This window comes from Podarcis gaigeae (genome assembly GCF_964106915.1).
Source record: "Podarcis gaigeae genome assembly, chromosome: 11".
NCBI lineage: Eukaryota > Metazoa > Chordata > Lepidosauria > Squamata > Lacertidae > Podarcis > Podarcis gaigeae.
In genome coordinates, this window is record NC_139687.1 from 17,824,919 (window position 1) to 17,844,164 (window position 19,246).

Below are 19,246 nucleotides of genomic sequence, written 5' to 3' on the forward strand. Positions count from 1 at the left end.
TGTGTGTGTATAAAAACTATAAAGCAATGTAATATTTGAGGAACCATATCTTAATCTTTGACAATCTATTTGTATGGTAGTAGTGCTCCTTTTGTGATGCTCTTTGGAGAACCAGTTGAAAACCAGTAATCTATTGGGCAAAATGTTCCTTCTAGCTCTTTGTTGTGTTATCATCTAAGCATAAACTCATCCAACTTCTTCTTCTTCTTAACAGCTTTATGACTGGGAAAACAAGTATAAAACTCTGGAGAAAGAGTTTCAGCAATACAAGGAACAGCAAAGCAGCAAGCCAGAAATCCGGCTGCAATCAGAAATAAGTATTCTAACTTTAGAAAAGGCATGTCTACAATTTTATCTGAAGGCTCAGAAAGAATAGCAGCATTTTACAACAGATTAAATGTAGACAGCATGAACAAGAAAAAAAACCAACATGGAATAAACTCCAAATTTAACCCAGCCACAAAATTTGCATCATAAATATAAACAAAACAAAAGAATCCTTCTGGAAGATGCTGTCGCTTTTAAGAGCTTGCCAGGGATAGGAGTTTCACATTCCTTTCCAGTTCATCTGTGGCAGTATTTTCCAGATTTCATGGTTACTGATAACTCAAGCAGAGTACGCCTAAAATGAGTTTTTGATCCAAGATAAATTGTAATAAATATTCTTAAAGCATTGGTTATCGAGGTACTACCACGGTTGCGTAGAAAAAAAATAATGGTAAGCAAATTTAAGTGTTTGAAAATTGTTCTTAATTCATGGCAGACACCTGTCATTAGATGGACATGAACTCTAGAGACCCATCTTGTTGTATCAGTAGCTTTATTTAGACTCTTCTTACTTTTGATAGCTTGAGCTTGTTATTTATAAATGTTGCATGTTTGACAGCACTGCGAATGTATGTAGTTTTCAAAATTCTAATCTATGCCTTTGACTCAGAAGAGGTAACATATATCCAGTTTATGAAGAAAAGATTGGGGCATTTTCTTGATAAGCAGTTCTTTATCTCTTTTGGGGTGTGGGATTGGCAAGGGTTAGGAAAGGACTCTTAATAATAATTTTATTATTTATACTCACCCATCTAGCTGGGTTGCCCCAGCCAGTCTTGTGAAAGAATACAGATTTTAAGCTACTGTCTCAAATTCCCAGGCAATAGCTTCAGACTTCATTTTATTTCCCCAGATCTGGTTCCCACAAACATCAGTTTGGACAGTCATATATATTCAATGCATGTATAAGATTCTGCCTTTTAAAAAAACAAAACAAAACTGTGTTACGATGTGATAGAACAACAACCAAAGAAATGAGGACTCTTTGTTCACTAGCCATTAACCATTAGGTCCATACATATGTCCTTGCTTGCTTACAGGTAAAGGTAAAGGGACCCCTGACCTTTAGGTCCAGTCGTGACCGACTCTGGGGTTGCAGTGCTCATCTTGCTTTATTGGCTGAGGGAGCCGGTGTACAGCTTCCGGGTCATGTGGCCAGCATGACTAAGCCGCTTCTGGCAAACCAGAGCAGCACACGCAAATTCCGTTTACATTCCCGCTGGAGCGGTACCTATTTATCTACTTGCACTTTGATGTGCTTTCGAACTGCTAGGTGGGCAGGAGCTGGGACCGAGCAACGGGAGCTCACCCCGTCGTGGGGATTCAAACCACCAACATTCTGATCAGCGAGTCCTAGGCTCTGTGGTTTAACTCACAGCGCCACCCACTAACAGGGTTAGTGAAACTGTGCCATTGTAGCCCAAGGTCAGAGACCATGGGTGTTGTAGCCCAGTAACATCTGATGAGCCACAGTTCCTCACTCCTGCATCTAGAACAGTGTTTCCCAAACTTGAGTCTCCAGCTGTTTTTGGACTACAACTCCCATCATCTCTAGCTAGCAAGATCAGTGGTCAGGGATGATGGGAATTATAGTCCAAAAACAGCTGGAGACCCAGGTTTGGAAATCACTGATCTAGAAGCAGGTTCTACTTTTTCTTGAGCCTCTGTACAGAACTTGCAGCTTTGGACATTGAATTCTAACCAGGGACATGGAGTTGGCCTGAATATTACTCCTCAAGTCATACTTCCAGATCCTACAGGATTCAGAAGCCCCCAACAGAATAGTTTTATTTTTCATAGCTGAAGTAGAAGCAGTTTAGAAGTCCTCCTGGCCTGGCAATGCATACGAAGACCAGTTAAGGGGGGAAACATTTTCTGCTGCTTTTGAGGGAGCGTGAGTTATTTAATGCAGAGACATGATCTTTCAAACTGAAGACTTAAAAGGTGCAATCTAACCAAACTAAGAGGCACACATTAGCTAGAATTTCAAGGATCAGGCATGCCAAGTCTTGCATCATCAATTAAGCTGAAATATGAACAGCGAGTGATTTTTATATAAAAATGAATGCTATCTTTGAGTTCTTTGAAGATGTTTAAAAATGGTTTACATGAACTGTTTAGATGAACTGTCTCAGACTGCAGACTAATCCAGTTTTGCTTTGTTGGACAATAAAAATAAGGCTAATGCTTAAACGAGGATATTCTTGTTCGTCACAGTATTTACATCAAATTGTGTTACTGCTTTAGAAGTTACATGCTATACTAAACTATTTTTGTAATACAAGTTTTGTATATTCAATTGCATAAAGATTATTCCTACGGTTATAGTGTTTGTTGATAGAGCTCTGCTCTTTATTAGGGGGACCTTGAAAGGAAGTTGGAATCGGCGACCAAGGCAAAACTACACTACAAGCAGCAATGGGCGCGAGCGCTGAAGGAACTAGCAAGGCTTAAACAGGTGTGTAACATATAAGATAAATCACTGGTGGGGAACCTAAAGCCCAGGGCCAGAATGTGGCCCTCCAATCTTCTCTGACCCTTGAAATTCTCATGAGAACAAGAAGAGGAAGTTGCTTCTATATACAGTGGTACCTCGGGTTAAGTACTTAATTCATTCCGGAGGTCTGTTCTTAACCTGAAACTGTGCTTAACCTGAAGCACCACTTTAGCTAATGGGGCCTCCTGCTGCCGCTGCACCGGCAGAGCACAATTTCTGTTCTCATCTTGAAGCAAAGTACTTAACCCGAGGTACTATTTCTGGGTTAGCGGAGTCTGTAACCTGAAGCGTATGTAACCTGAAGCGTATGTAACCCGAGGTATCACTGTACATTTGTGAAGCCAAATCTGCCTTGCTGCGGTGTGCCTACTTAGGAGAACTAACTGGAGAGATTAGTGTTTATCAAGGATGCTTATAAAGCTCTTTCACCGTTTGAGAGAAAAACAATAGCTGTCTCACCTGCTGACATCTTTTGCAGCCCACAAAAACCAGGGAGGATACTGTGATATTTACACACTTGGAAAATTGTGGCCTAGATGTGCATTTTGCCTGGAGAAAGTAGTTTCTCTTGATTACAAAGTACATCATAAACATTGCCACGTTCATTGCTCAACAACATTGCTCAATGACATCAGTATTTCCACACTGTATATTTTAATTTGAGATTAAGAGGTAATGAGTTAGGACAGTTCACGGTCTCCAAAACCAAAGTCCAGTGGGCCAGAATTGGCATTCATTGATGATGCATGAAATGAAGTGTTGTTGTCGTTTAAATTAGCACCTTGCTGCTTGCTATGTGCTTTGGAAGTGCAGTCAAACTGAGCAGGATTGCCCTCCTTTTGCTGATGTGAGGTGAGAGAACTCTTGCTTAATGCTGGGTTTGAGTATGTGAGAGTGATCTTGCAGGTGGCTTTCGCATGCACCTGGACCAAGCTGCGTCCCCCTTCTTGGGGAATGGGTAATCCTGCTTAGCACTGGATTTCTGCTTTTTCAAACAGCTGGTTGTCACGCACTTTGGCAGCCACGCCAAGGGGGCTTTAGCAAAGCCCTGTCCTTTTGACCTAGCACCGCCCTTATTCATATGACATCTGGAGTAGAGTGGGCAGGTGTCATTTGCCCAAACCGTCCTCATATGCCAAATGAGAAAGCCTAGCAGGCCAAGACTGACCCATGGACTGAAGTTTCCCCACCCCTGTTGCTTGAAAATAAAATAAAAAAGCTTTCCTGAAAAACGCGATGAGGCCATTTCCAAAAGTTAACAAATGCCTGAATGAAAACTTAGATTATACTTCTCAGTGCTTTCCCCCTTTGAAATAAGACTGTTAAAGCTTGTTTAGAACACGTCAAACATTTAACCTTCCTTTGTGCATCTGTGCTAAAGCTAAACTGAAACCCTTTTAAATGAACTGGTCGAAAGAATCCTCCATTGTGTTTTGACTATAAAATTACAAATTTAGAGGCCTTGAGGAATGTTAAGTCTGCTTAAGTTCTGATGATTTGTGTTATTTTTTGTTTAAGTTGGATTAATACCATGTTAATTTCACATTGGTTCTGGTGAATAGCTATGGGGTTGTAATTTGTGCCAGAAACTTGTCACACCAGAGCTCTCTGGAGAACTATACAAAACATTTATGTTGTGAGAATTAGACGCAAAAAGCCGTATCTTGGATTGTTAATAAATGTTAATGACAAAACCCAGCTGGCAAGCCTTTGGAAAGGCGATCAAATGCTTTGTGGCCATTGCCAAAGAAGTGTTTAAACAGATTTCCATTAATCAAAAATAGAAAGTATAGTCAAGCTGTGAATTATAGAATCATGTAAAGCATTCAAGTATTTAGCATAATGCCCCTTTATTCCATGCAATCTTAGTTTAAATATTAGCCCTCTCTGTTCCTTTTACTCAGAGCAGGTAATAGTCCTCTTTCAATGCAAAAACTAAAATTTAAATATAGAAATGCACAGCTACAATCTGTATACTCTGAAGATAGCTATTAAAACACAATATAGTATCAACATGTTATTTCTGGAATCACCTAGTGATTAATAAAAATGGTGGTCAACTAAATATGCGATGGAGAAAAGCTTTTCTTCTTTTTTGTGGTGATGGGAAAGACTTAATACACTGTGCTACGTAAGAATGAAGGTGATGAAAATCTCAAAATATCTGGGGGCAAAAATATTGCCCCAATAGTTTTTGTGCTAACACAAGGGGATTTCCCTATGCTACTAATCTCGCTGTTCCCAGATCTTCTCCAGAGTGTTAGAAGAACCCACAGAAAAGATTTAGGGGAATACAGGGGAGGACAGGGAGAGGATGTTGCAATGCACAAGGAAAAATCCTTATGCTAACAGAACATTCACCTTGGTGCTACGTTGAATATAACCCATGCTTCCCATGGTCCTAGGTTTGGAGGAAAGAAAGCACAGGCAGTAAGAGAACTGTTACACATGGAGAGAGGAGTCTCATGGCAAGAAGATCTGTTTGTTGTTGCCATTCTCTTCCCTCCGATCAGAGACATAGCGCTTTCTAAGCATGTCCTCCCTTAATACTTAATCCCTGACAGTTGCATAGAAGTAATGCAGCTGCTCTATTCTGCATTAAACCCATAGCTGGGGAATGGATGGAAGCTGGCCATAGGGCACTGGAATGCAGGATATTCTGACCCACATGTGAAAGTTACCTACGACAGGGATAAAATAGGAAGGCAGGCTGGTGGTTGCTTCCCTTCTTCCAGTCCCCCGTTGCCCAAGTTCTAATACCTTAGCCAAAAGACTGTGGCTCTTAAAGGGCCAGCTCCTTGGGCTGCAGACAAGCATTCTGCCTTTTCTTGGCCTCTTGCCTGGCACATTCCCTGTGCCATTGGGCAAGTGTAAAGGTAAAGGGACGCCTGACCATTAGGTCCAGTCGTGGCCAACTCTTGGGTTGTGGCGCTCATCTTGCTTTATTGGCTGAGGGAGCTGGCGTACAGCTTCCAGGTTATATGGCCAGCATGACTAAACCGCTTCTGGCGAACCAGAGCAGTGCATAGAAACGCCATTTACCTTCCCGCTGGAGCGGTACCTATTTATCTACTTGCACTTTGAGGTGCTTTCGAACTGCTAGGTTGGCAGGAGCAGGGACCGAGTAACGGGAGCTCACCCCGTTACAGGGATTCGAACCGCCGACCTTCTGATCGGCAAGTCCTAGGCTCTGTGGTTTAACCCACAGCGCCACCCGTGTCATTGGGCAAGTGTAGTAGCCCACAAAGCAGCTGATTCCTCAGAGAAGGGCTAAGAAGATGGGGCCTGTGAGGGTCTCAGACTGCTAACTCCTGCACTAAACCAGAAGCTGGGACACAGGTAATGTGAGATCGGGTGGCTTCAGGAGGTACTTTCCTAGAGAACTGGGCTTCAAGGAAGGGTGTGATAGGGTTTCTTGGGGGGGGGGGGTTAGGCATGGAAAGCTTATCAAAACTTTTGAAAACTTATTTGTGTAATCCTACCACTTCAGTGTGAAAGACATGAATTGTTGATTAATACCCCATTCTGACTCTCTATCTATATCTTTATTTCCCCCAAAAATAACCGTTTCCAAAAGCAATAGATTTCTCATCCGCCACCTCCCATCAATTTCCATCATATTTTAAAGTACCAAAACTGTATTGGTACGATCTGCCTAATGGCAGTAAGATAAAATGTGCCGTGAAATAGGCACACATGATTCACTCTTGCTTCAACTTGGAATAAAAGTTGAATGATGGCCTCTTACCATAATATAAAACTATTTACTTCCATGTAGGAATTAAGATTATTTCCTTCCACAAGTGTTTCACATTTGTCAGATTGCACCTTGTTGATCCTACATCATTGTAGGGGGACCTGTGGCCCTCCAGATGCTGTTGGATGTGAGGGATGTCTGGTCTAGAGCACCACAGGTTTCCACTCCCCACCCCACCCCCCAATGACCTACATGAATGTTACTGCACAGAAGTGTCTTCCATTGAGGAATTGTATAATATGTGAGGTGGTAAAAGGTAAAGGTAAAGGGACCCCTGACCATTAGGTCCAGTCATAGCCGACTCTGGGGTTGCAGCGCTCATCTTGCTTTACTGTCCAAGGGAGCTGGCATACAGCTTCTGTGTCATGTGGCCAGCATGACTAAGCCGCTTCTGGCGAACCAGAGCAGCACACGGAAACGCCGTTTACCTTCCCACTGGAGCGGTACCTATTAATCTACTTGCACTTGACGTGCTTTCAAACTGCTAGGTTGGCAGGAGCAGGGACCGTGCAACAGGAGCTCACCCCGTTGTGGGGATTCAAACCGCCGACCTTCTGATCGGCAAGGCCTAGGCTCAGTGGTTTAACCCACAGCGCCACCTATGTGAGGTGGACACACTTGCAAAAACTAAAGCCAAATAATCACTTTGATAGTTGCTAAGGTGCTACAAGACTCATTGCTTTCTTTGCTGCAACAGACTAATGAAACTGTAATGTACAGCCTTAGATGAGCACCAAAGTCCACTGCTATTTTGTGCCCTAGGCAAACTCTTGAGTCATTTCCCCCTCTTCACTCTGCACATTCTCAGAGGAAGTGTGTTTTCTATTTGCCCCACTTCCTCCAGGAGCTGAGGGCTATCTCAAATTAAGACAGGGTGGGGGAGATCCAGGCAGGAGACCCCCCTGTGGCACCTCTATGACACGTCCTCTGAAAGACCCCCACCTTGTTTTCCTGCAGCCTCCAAGCACCCTAAAAATTTTGCCTCCATAGGCAGCTGTGTAGTTCGCCTAGCGATAAGACTGGCTTTGCCAAAGTCTGCCTAAAGTCAAAACTTTATGAGGGAATTTCAGAAGTCGAAAAAGAGCAAATACATATTTTGATATACCGATTTATATTTTAGCTTGAATTTTTGACAATAAGATTACCAGCGCTTGTAAATCTGAGAAGTCCAAAATTGGAGAACTGTAGCAATGTGGCAATGCAGTTGTAACTAGAAAGAATGTTGCAATTCAGCTTTTGGTGATTACCAAGGGATCTGTCTGGATTTCGAATGTTTCTGTAAAAACTCAAAAGTATGTGCATTTGAGATAAGTGGTTATTAGAGAGTTTAAGTCTTACCATTTTTGTACTCTGTGTGGATTTGTTCGCAGCAAAACTAGTGCATTTGTTTTAAACAAACACAGACTTTATTGGCTGACACTGGCTCTATCTTGTCCAGCCTCCTGCTTATCCTCTCAAGGTAATTAATGTGATTAATTTACAAGTAATTTAGCCAAGGCGAGGATGTAAATCTTTGCTTTAAAAAACAGTTAGAAGTCCGAGCCTCGGTTAAAAACTGTGTCTTGAAACCATCCAGACCCTCCTACTGAGTTGTCAGCTCTGGGTTATTTTCAGAAAACTGGAGTTGAGTTCCTTCGCTTCAGTCGTACGTTTTTTCCCACAGACTTGCTTGGTATGTACAAGTGGGAGAGTGAATTGTAGCCGCTATTTAGCCATTGTTTAGTCTAGTGTGTGTATGTCTACATCTTCCCTCTGGATTTATAAGCTGCTATGACAAAATAAAGATTGTTCTCCTTTGATTGAGGAGCCTCTTAGCTATAGCACCTGGCAGAATGCAAGGGTTATTTTGTAGATTGATTTTAAAAAAAATAGTGATTTACTAATTTTTTAATATTGGTGATTTATTTTTTTTTTTTTACTTTTGTTGCTGTTGTAAAACTTGGAGGCCAAGAGTTTAGACAGTATTGATTTGTTTATTGGGAGTTGCATAGAATCATAGATTTGTAGAGTTAGAAGGGAACCGTGTCAGGTCCAATGCCATTCCCTGAAGAAATCACAGGTAAAAAAAACACAACCTGATAGATGGCAATTCAAACTCTGCTTAAAAGCATCCAATGAAGGAGACTCCATCAGCTTCGAAGGTAGTCGATTCCACTGTTGAACAGCTCTCACCATGTTCATACGGAGTCTCCTTGTAATTTGACATTAAGGATTTCAAAGTTCCCTTTCTATGTTAAGTATTTTTTGTCAGTGGCTGCTATTGGGAAATAATTCCTTGCCCTCTGAGATTTTCTTCTGCGCTGGACATGAGAGAGTTGTGATCAACAACTCCAGTATCTTGGTTGTGCCTTCCTCCTGGGAAATGCAGACACAGAACTGAACTTCTTCGCATGCCAACAGTTCTTCCCACTCTTCAGAACTGCTATAAAATGGCGAGAGTAGTTTTTAGCTTTTGCATCTGAAAATAAGAGAAAAGATCATAAATTTCAGCTCTTCATGAGGTGGATATTAGTGGATATTAGTAAGGAAAATGATTCTCAATGAAGGATTTTATGTGCCTCTCCAAAGAATCTAGATAAGTATACTTAGACTATATAGGTGTTTGGTTTGTGAACAGCAATCTACCCTTGCTATTCAGTTATAACAGACTCCAGAGAACCTAGAGCAGTAGATAAATATTTCCTATCAATATGTGGTTAACATAATCAAGGTAATTACTTACTAATGGAATCATTGAAATTGCTCTCAAGGGGTCATTAGACACACACACTCTGTGCTGGGACTGTATGGAAGTAAACTATTACAACCCACTTTTTGTATTTCTGTAGCTCTAAATATAGTATGAGGTTGCTGAAGGATGACTTGATTATTGTAGTTGTCTAGACTTGTGAAATCCAAGCTGCTTGAAGCTTAAGTGATCTGAGGATTAATTCAATAATACATTGCAGGTGATGTCAGGATGCCCCTGTTTACTGCTTTGCTAGTACCCTAAAAACAGTGGTTCCTTATAGACATTCATGCTAGCTAGCTAGACATACAGTTTGCTGTGTTATATATTGGTTTTATGGTTCTCTTTTGTAGGCTACCTTGAAAACCTAGAATAATAAAATTAGGGTTTTTTTCTTTAAAATTTTTCTTTTAAAAAAGACAGGAAATTCACAACATAAAAGGACATCTAATAGTTTATACTGAAAGGCCTGGGGAAAGTGCTCCACAACCAGGGTGCCACAACAGAGGAGGCTCTTCCCTTGAAATCCACTGTCTGCATCGCAGAAGATTCAGGGATTAGATGAAGGGCCTCTGTGAATTATCCCATAACTTGGACATGTAGAAGAAGGCAGTCCTTAGGGTACATGGATCCCAGACAGTTTTATTTAATGTTATTTATTCAAATTATACAAATATTTATATACCACTGTATCATAAAGATACATTGCAGCGGTTTACGGCAATATAAAGCATGAAACCGAGCAATGAAATCATTAAAAAAGATCAAAGATACTTGAGGGCAAGGAGAACTGTACAACTTGCATGAAGCAGACAAGAATGTTTAAAGATTAATTTCAGATGGCATGCTTTTCAGTAATCTTACATAACCATTACAGCAAAACACTGGTGCTACATTCCATGGAAGTCCATTCTATGAGGCTGAGGTATCTGAAAGAAGCTTGAATGAAGCAGCTCCCATTTCAATACCAAACATGGATAAAGAATCTTTTCTACCTCAAATTCGACTGGCAAACAGTTCATTTTTTTTACAAGCCTCTGAGCTAATCATCATAAATCATGTGTTTCAAATCATCATAAATCTTGTGCGTTAGACATAGGACTGTAGTATGAGAATCATTCTCAAACTATGAAGCATGTAAAATATTTAAAACAAAAAAATTACTTGGTGCTCTCACAAGAATTGTGTCGTGGCTTGGACACCTGTCATGATTTCTACATGGGTTCTGTGAAAATTACCTTAGGCTTTATACAGCATAGTAAATGCTCTATTTTTCTCATTCGTGTCTGACATGTGCATAGAAACTGGTACAGAAAACAAGTTTCTAGTTGTCTTGGTTGTGGAGAATTAAGATTTTTAACCACCTTTTAGTGTCAAATAAATGTGGTTTCTAATCTACTACTTCCCAATATAAAACCAATACAAGTTTAAAGTTATTAAACATCATAAAATGCAGTTCACTAACTCAAACAATAATACCGTGTTTAGCCCTATAACAATAGTAAAATTGGAATTATAAGGTGGAGTAGTCTCATATATTCAGCTACCCAATATGATCCTCATTCAAGCTGGATTTTGGTAACCTTCCAGCGGTTTGACTTCACCTGCAAAGGCTCACTCCTCCATTGTCTCCCGACAACAAGGTATCTTTAAAGAAAACATAGGAACTGGAGTCTAGTGATCCATGTTTTTCTCAAAAAAGACGCCTTCTCTAATTGATTTACAGAAAACTACCCTATATCAAGCTACTTCCTACATTTAATCGAAACATCTCCTTTAGGTTTGCAGTCTTTGCCTCAACTCGGCACCATAATAGCACATAGGGCCCTTCAACTACTCGCCAAAGCTTGAGTCAGTAATCTTATCAAATTGGCTTTTGATAGGACAAAATAATAGATTTACAGAGTGGTTCTACTTTGATGAGAAGGCGAGAATCTGTGACAAAGTAAATGCCATATCTAAGCCTTGCTGGACTTGAGTTGGCTAGGACAGAAGGTGAAAGGGGGCTTCTCACTCAATAATAGCAGTGCTCTTGTTTCATCGGGTTTTTTCCCCAGTCTTCCTCCCATTAGTTCCTCTAGGGCTGGCATATTCCCCCCCCCCCTCCTTCTTATGCACCCTTGTGTCATCAGATCACTGATTGGAGAGGTTGAGTAGCCATGTTGTTTTCTGTGACCTCAACATGAGACATCCAAATGTCTCTCTTTGCATATAGATGGGGAGATGCATGCACAGACTATATGATTTTTTCCTTTCTCATTTAGGACTTACGTTGGTAGGGGACAGGATATAAGTCAAAGCTTTCTTCTAACTTAATGGTGTTTGATATACACACTTAGTACAGATGAAGCTGTGTTGAGTGTGCTCCTTCTATGGAGAGGCAGTGATGGGGTCTTAAGAAGAGGGCTGTAAAGGAGTACAGCGTAGTCTACTAGATATCCCCTACCCCCGCTATTAATGTGTGTTAACGTAATCTTAAATTTCTCTCCAACTATCAGACTGTGTCAGTGTTGGAAAGTCCAGAAGGCACTTGTAATCACTTTCCAGTTTTGATAGCAACGAGAGACCATTTAAAAATATGACATAAGCCTCTGTTTATAATCAAGATGATCCAGCTTGCTTTCAATATTTTCTGTCTCCTCTTTTAAAATAAAGCACTGACTATTATCTTATGTATATCTGTGCTTGTTTTAAAGTTTCCTTACTGTATATTTGTGGGCCATCAGCAGAGCTGCATCATTCACAGCTAATCAATGTGGAGGTTCGCATATTATTGCTAAAATTTGGTATTTATTTTATTCCTCACCGTTGTCAGTCTTAGTGGATACAACTTAGTTGACCCTTCAGTAAAACTGCTCCGGTGCTTCAGTCATTCGTAATAACCTACTGCCTTTTCCTACTTATTGAGCAAGATTTGCTGATGCTTCCTTGATGCATATTATTTCTATGCTGCTTCCAAACTGGAAGTGTCATATATCGAGTTGCAGTGCATTTACTCAATTTGATCTTTGTCTAATGCCTGTGAACTACCTCTATAGGAAGGTTACCCCGCAGCAATATTTTCCCTGTGTTTGAGGGAAAGACAAAGAGATCTCAATCCGCACAAACTAGGTAAACTGTGAAAAATAAAATAAATGTGTACATCTGTGGGAGATTAAATGTAGATGGCTTGGCTTTTCCTTAGCGTGAGCAAGAGAGTGCCATGGCCCGCCTTAAAAAACAGCAGCAGGAGCTTGAGCACATGAGACTTCGGTATCTGGCAGCAGAAAACAACGAATTGGGGAAGGCGCAACGGCAAGAGCTAGAGGATATCAGAAATGAACTGAACAGGTATTGTACCATTTGTTGGATTTTTACTTCTGCTGCTGAATAGGTGAAGGTTCAGCTAAGTCAAATTTAATTGGCTGTCAGTCCACTAAAGGAACACAGCTTTCTGTCCCTTAGGTAATATTTGCCCATTTATAAAATATAACAGTCTTGTATTATAGGAAATCTATGCCAAAGGCCACCAGACCCAGTTTTTTATCTTGACTGTAGCTATTACAGCAAGCTTTTCTTTTTTACCTCTTGTTCTAAGCAAACCTGTTTGCTGCATAAAAGGACACATTAATGGTGCCTGCTGTCAGCTCCCTAGCGAGCATAACACTTTATATTTTAAATGGCTCGGTACTTCCTGTACCTTTTGACCTTGTGTCTCCTACGTGTTTTCAAACAGTTTAATTCTTGTTAAAAATCACTCAAAAACATAGGCACTGGGTCAGAAAACATTCTTGCCTTCCAGCAGTAGGCTTATGCAACAAAGTAAGCACGATGACTCTTGCCGTTGGATAATCGGATTTGTTTCTTTTCTGTTCAGTTTGCTTTTCATTTCCATTAATTTTAGTGGGCCATTTGGTTCTCAAAATACAGATGATCAGGATGCAAAACGCATCTGCTGAATTTGCTTTGATTTTTCTCCTTAGATTAAAACAGGAAGAAGAAGACAAAAAGCAGTCGCCAGATCCCCAAGAGGTTTTGGGGTTGCAGATGCAAAATTCTCACACGCGGCAAGTGGATGAGAGTTTAGATGACTACCTTGCACGCCTGATAGAGGAGAGGGATACCTTGCTGAGGACAGGAGTGTATAGCCACGAAGACCACATTGTGAACGAGCTCGATCGCCAGATCAGCGAGGTGCTCACCAAAAGAAGCAGAAGCAAGTACCCAAACTTGCAGAACTGATTTTTGTTTTTCAGTAAAGTAAAGCATGGCTCGGGTCTCTGCAGAGACCCTGATCCCAAAGGACTTGTGTGTATGCTCTGCTTTGTCTTCCAAGACAAGGTCTGAGGTCTTTGAGAGAAGAGTATCAGTTGAATTTTTGACCATTTATATGTGTTTGTATATATTTAAATATTTCAATTTTTTATAGGCGATTGAACATTCTACGTCTCTCCCCCCCCCCAGTTGTCTAACTTGTTTTATTTATAGAATCATTTTTAACTTCAGTTCTACATTTCTGTATAGCATTTTTGATTATGCGTTTGATAGGTATCTTGCCTGCTTGCTTTTTAATAAAATTATATCAAAGCACAATTTCAATAAAATTGCACAAGGAAAAGGGGCCTGCAATTATCATTTTTTAAATCTAACTTTCATTGTTCTGTGTCACCTTGGAGACTATGTTCAACAAAGTATAGATTATTTTAAATAAACCACTAAAATTGCCGTTCAGTTGGTCAAATATTTAACCATGTTATGTATGATGAAACTTTCTGAGTACATATTTTCAGTTGAAATGTATGATGCTTATTAATGACACAGGAGTGTGATCCATCATGCACTGGTGCGTCTCTCACCAGTTTACTTCGTACAGCTCAGAAGTTAATGGGTGGAAGAGCACCGCAGACATGTTTGGTAGTTCTGTGCCCAAGATCTTAAGCATCTGTGTCTGTTCCAATGCACATCTGTCAAAGCAAACTCTACTGTTAAATAACAGTAGACACAGTTAACAGACATTTTAGCCCTTTGATAATGTAATATTTCTATACATCAATATTATATCGATGTAGGAAAATTTGTACATTTTTAATTGCACAAAGGGTTGTGTGGGCGGTTTGTGATTGGAAGGCTGCTGCGTGTACGGGTTTTCTAATCCATGTACCTCCAGTAGGAAAGAAACACCCTGCACTTAGGAGGTTATTATCCACACATAGAATCATAGAATTGTATAATTGGAAGGGACCCTGGGGGTCATATAGTCCAACCTCCTACAATGCAGGAATATATGCAACTGTTCCATATGGGAATTGAACTTGCAACCTTGGCGTTATCAGCACCACGCTCTTAACCAACCGAGCTATTGAAGAATTGAGCACCTATCTATATGGAGTTTCTAATTGATTCGAGAAAGAAGTGTATGCATCAATCCATAAATATATTGATGAATCATTTGAGATACTTCTCCCCCCATTTTTTTTAAAAAAGCACCTTAAAAGTGATGTGCCGTATATACTCGAGTATAAGCCGACCCGAATATAAGCCGAGGCACCTAATTTTAGCACAAAAAACTGGGAAAACTTATTGAGTCGAGTATAAGCCAGTTCACCACACCACAAACCTGGTGGCGGCGGCAACGGCAGAGGAAGAACAAGCAGCCTGAAAGGGCTGCTTTTGGGTGGCTCGTTCCTCTGCTGCCCACCTTACTCAAGTAAAAGCCAAGGGGGGCTTTTTCAGCATAAAAAATGTGCTGAAAAAGTCGACTTATACTCAAGTATATACGGTACATAAAGATTTATATTTCTTCAAGAAGTAGATAGCTTTCTGCCAGCTCTAAATCTTAAAACAAGCGATACATCAAAATAAAGCAATTATTAAGTGTTAATAATTTGTTAATATTTTTTTTATATTGTGATGACAGTAAATCGAGATAAGCTCAAAAATATATTCTAGGAAACATACTTAATTGCTCCAATTCAGCATATGAGAAATGAATCGTGGAAAGCAGCTTTGACATTGATTCAAGATTAGTGCATGTAATAAGCTGTTCAGATTTTGCTTGTTGAAGTGCCCATCTCTGACAACAAACAAACAAAAACCAGCAACACAGTTCTTCTATTGGGAAAATTCTCTCCATTTCTTGGTTGTTTGTATTCGTATTAGAGACTATATATTGACCTTGTCTCTAATGCAGGACTGTATAAGGTTTGTAGCTGTGCAACAAGTAATTAATTACTAACCTAATATTTCAAAGGACCAAGATGGGTGGGTGGGAGGTTTGTTTGTTTGTTTGTTTGTATTATTATTATTGTTGTTGTTGTTATTGTTGTTGTTGTTGTTGTTGTTGTTGTTATTATTATTATTATTATTATTATTTATACCCCACCCTTCTGGCTGGGTTTCCCCAGCCACTCTGGGCGGCTTCCAACAAAAGATTAAAAATACATTAAAACATCAGTACAGTGGAATGTGGAAATACATTAAATAAAGTAATGTGGAAATACATTAAAACATCAGTACAGTAATACCTCGGGTTAAGAACTTAATTCGTTCCGGAGGTCCATTCTTAACCTGAAACTGTTCTTAACCAGAGGTACCACTTTAGCTAATGGGGCCTCCTGCTGCCGCCGCTGCGCAATTTCTGAGGTAAACTTTAGAAGTTTCCTGAGGTAAACTTCTTAACCCGAGGTACTGTTTCTGGGTTAGCAGAGTCTGTAACCTAATGCGTCTGTAACCCGAGGTACCAGTGTAATGGAAAACTTCCCTAAACATTATACAGTATTAATTGTATGTTTATTAAAATGCATACTAGGAACCAAGAGACTGCTGTTTGTGGCAGGAAGGCAAACAGGAGAGACTTCAATCCCTTCACTATTTACAGCTACTGCCTCCCTCCTGCCAGCTTCATATCTGCTGAGGCTCTCACCTTAGCTGTCAACTTTTCCCTTTTTTTAAGGGAAATTCCCTTATTCTGAATAGGATTCCTCGCAAGAAAAGGGAAAAGTTGACAGCTATGGCTCTCACCATCAGGCAAGCCAGCCCCAGCTGCTGAGAGCCAAAATGTGCCCTTTACACCTGCAGCCAAGCTACGTCTTCTAGCTGCAGCAACACCCATAATGCAGAGGCAATTTTGGAAGATGCACAGGTGAAGATATTTAGAAGTCGGAGAATGGACACAGCTGTGGATTCTGAGTTGTAGTTCAGGAGCATTGCATTTTATCTTAAAGAGAAGTTGGTCCAAACTGATTCTCCCCCCCCCCCCAAAAAAAAAGAGACACAGATTTTTGTTACAGCAAGTCTTATGCATGCCTTTTAAAAAATTAAATAATGACATTCTAGTACTGGGATTAATTAATGTCTGCTAAAGCAAAAAAATAACTTGCAAATATTAATTATGGCTGCTTTAGCGCTTCACTAACACGTGACCAGAGGAAATGCCCGATAAATCTGGAATATTCTTTTACAAGAGTGTTAAATTCTGCCAAGCCAAAATAGCTGGTCATAAACTCGGTTTGCTGTTGCCTTTCAAACACTAGAGGGGGCCTTAACATTAAATAACAGTGGTTTTTTAAAAGCCCGAAGGTGTTTTAATTAAATTCATATTCAAAGGTAAAATATGTAGTGTATATTTTTTTTTAAAAAAATATCCCCTTTGCTTTGCTTACAAAAGTCAGTTATGACCAACTTCTCTTCTGTGCTTTTAAGACAAAATGCAATGCTGCTAAACTGCAAATAATCACCCACAGCTGTGCCCATTCTCCTACTTCTAAATATATCCACCTGTGTATCTTCCAAACTCATCCAGCACCCAGTTCCAAACTTTGACCTCTCTTACTTGAATCTCCTACAGAGAAGGAACGGAAGCTGGGATCAGCCTGTCTTCTCTGCCTCCTCCCTCCAACAGGTGAGGCATAAAGAAAATCTTTAATAAAAAGTATTTAAATAATAATAATTTAAAAAACTGATCCTCTTAGGGGATGTGAACTGGTCTTATCCAGGGGAGGGGGAATCACTATGTATTTTGGGTGAAAATGTTTGGCAATTGCTGGCATGCTTTTGCTAATGGTGGAGAGTTTTGACACAGCATAGTAGCAGTAGTGACTGCTAACATTCGTAATTATGGTTGTTTTCTTCCTTTTTGTTTGCGTTATCCCAAAAGTAGATATTATTGTTATGACTTCTACATTGTTGAAAATATGTTGGCTATACCTGTTACATACAGAGTTGTTCCACCTGGCCTTTGGCTTGGAGCCAATTTGATTCCCTCCCTCTCTTTCTTTTTTCCTTTCCTTCTCCTCCTGCAATGAGGCTACACTTTAATATTTTAATATTTCAATATTTTAATGTATTTTAATTTTGTTTTTAAGTTGTAATCATTCAACTTGTTTTTGTTATTGCTTGTAAGCCGCTCTAAGCCCGGCCTTGGCGGGGGGGGCGGGGTATAAATAAAAATTATTATTATTATTATTATTATTATTATTATTATTGCATTCTGGGCAACCGAACAGCATTGAAATGGAGGAAATGTTTCTGTCATGAGACACAAACACACACATAAGCACATTTCGATTTTTATCTCCATTGCAAGCAACCAAACTCATGTGCATGAAGATGCAAAGCAGGCCAAGAAAAATCCTTGTTGTATAAACAGGAGCAACAGAATCTATCTATTTTAGCAAATAAATTGTATTTCGAGACATTGGAACTGGGAATAGTTGCAGAAAAAATGTTGCTCTGGTAAACAAGGCTATCTTACAGCATGTATATTTGTGATGGCTCTGGGGAGAGATCTGAGTAGTTTCTGCCTTGGGTTTAATTTTTATTTGTTTTAGTAACATCTGTACTGTACTTCTTCTTAAAATAATTTCTACCATTATCCTGGGGTTTATTTGATGCTTCTTCTTTTGCTAGGAAAGGAAAAAAAACTATGGGTTGGGAATGCTGAGATGAAGGGGTAGTTTCAGAGGAAAACTCGAAGGATAATTTGGGTGGATGTGAAATTTGTGATATCCCTTAAGAGAGAAGCAGGCTGTTTTACATTAAGGTTTCCTTTCCTTTGTTTCTCATTTTCCATTGTTTGATTGTGAACCTTTAGGTCAGCTTCTCTTAGTACGTTGCTCGCCGTCCTGCTGCCACGATTGCCGGTAGGGACAAATTGCGGTCAGACTAGGGCCTCACATTGGCTCATGCTTTCGGTCTTCCATTTTTCTCCTGCCCAAGTCCTACTGACTTCATCACATGAGAGAGTTGAATGGCCATCATAGGAGCTCTGGGGCTTTTGCTCGGAATATCTGATACACAGTTTAGGCATTCATCTCTCCCTAAGGCCATGAAAGCAGAGAAAGATTGGTAGAGAGATGTAGAAAGATGGGGAGATTATTTAAAAAAACCCTGCTTTTGGTAGTGTGGGAACCAAGAACGAACAAATGAGAGTTTTAATAGTACTGCAATAGTTTTCATGTCTAAAACGGTGGCAATAAGGTTTGTTTCCAGACCTGTGGTTGGTTAGAGAGATTTCCCTTTCAGACAATCACGGCACCAAAGAAACCATTGGTACTACTTTAAATTGTGTACCAAAACTTAATTAAACCGTGATTTTCTTTAATGAAAACTGGTTGTTGGTGTAATAGTATCTAACAATGTTCTAAGCAATGTTGGCATTGTATTTAGGTGTGCTGTTTTCATAATACTTGTTTCAACAGTATTCTTACTCTGCTGGCATCAAAGTACTATAAGCTGTTGTATGATGATCAAGGATCAGATCCTCATCTAATGAGGTTAAACTTACTGTGGCCTGTTTGTATGCATGATCACACTGTCCTTTATTTTATTTAGCTACCACTATTCCTCTGTGATCATGACCTGTCTCTGCTGTTGAATGAGAAGTCCCCAAACTTGCTATTGTTAAAGAGAGAGTCCTGGAGAATGACGGCAGCCATAAACTTAGATCTCATTTCATTTG

At 40.0% G+C, this 19,246-nt stretch overlaps 1 protein-coding gene across 2 annotated transcripts in view; it reads left to right on the top strand.

Moving 5' to 3' along the window:
* The window catches only part of CEP120 (centrosomal protein 120), a 38,436-nt gene extending 24,530 nt beyond the window's left edge, over window positions 1-13,906 (top strand). Inside the window, exons 17-20 of one of the 2 annotated variants that reach the window (XR_014556074.1) lie at window positions 215-1,359; window positions 1,706-2,785; window positions 12,494-12,639; window positions 13,272-13,906. Coding sequence is in view for 1 of the 2 variants with exons in the window: in XM_083702244.1 (XP_083558370.1) it covers window positions 215-337; window positions 2,687-2,785; window positions 12,494-12,639; window positions 13,272-13,530 (627 nt within the window). In the remaining variant the exon portion in view is untranslated. The remainder of the gene's footprint in view (window positions 1-214; window positions 1,360-1,705; window positions 2,786-12,493; window positions 12,640-13,271) is intronic. The other variant, XM_083702244.1, reaches the window with a different exon arrangement.
* Window positions 13,907-19,246: the final 5,340 nt, after the last annotated feature.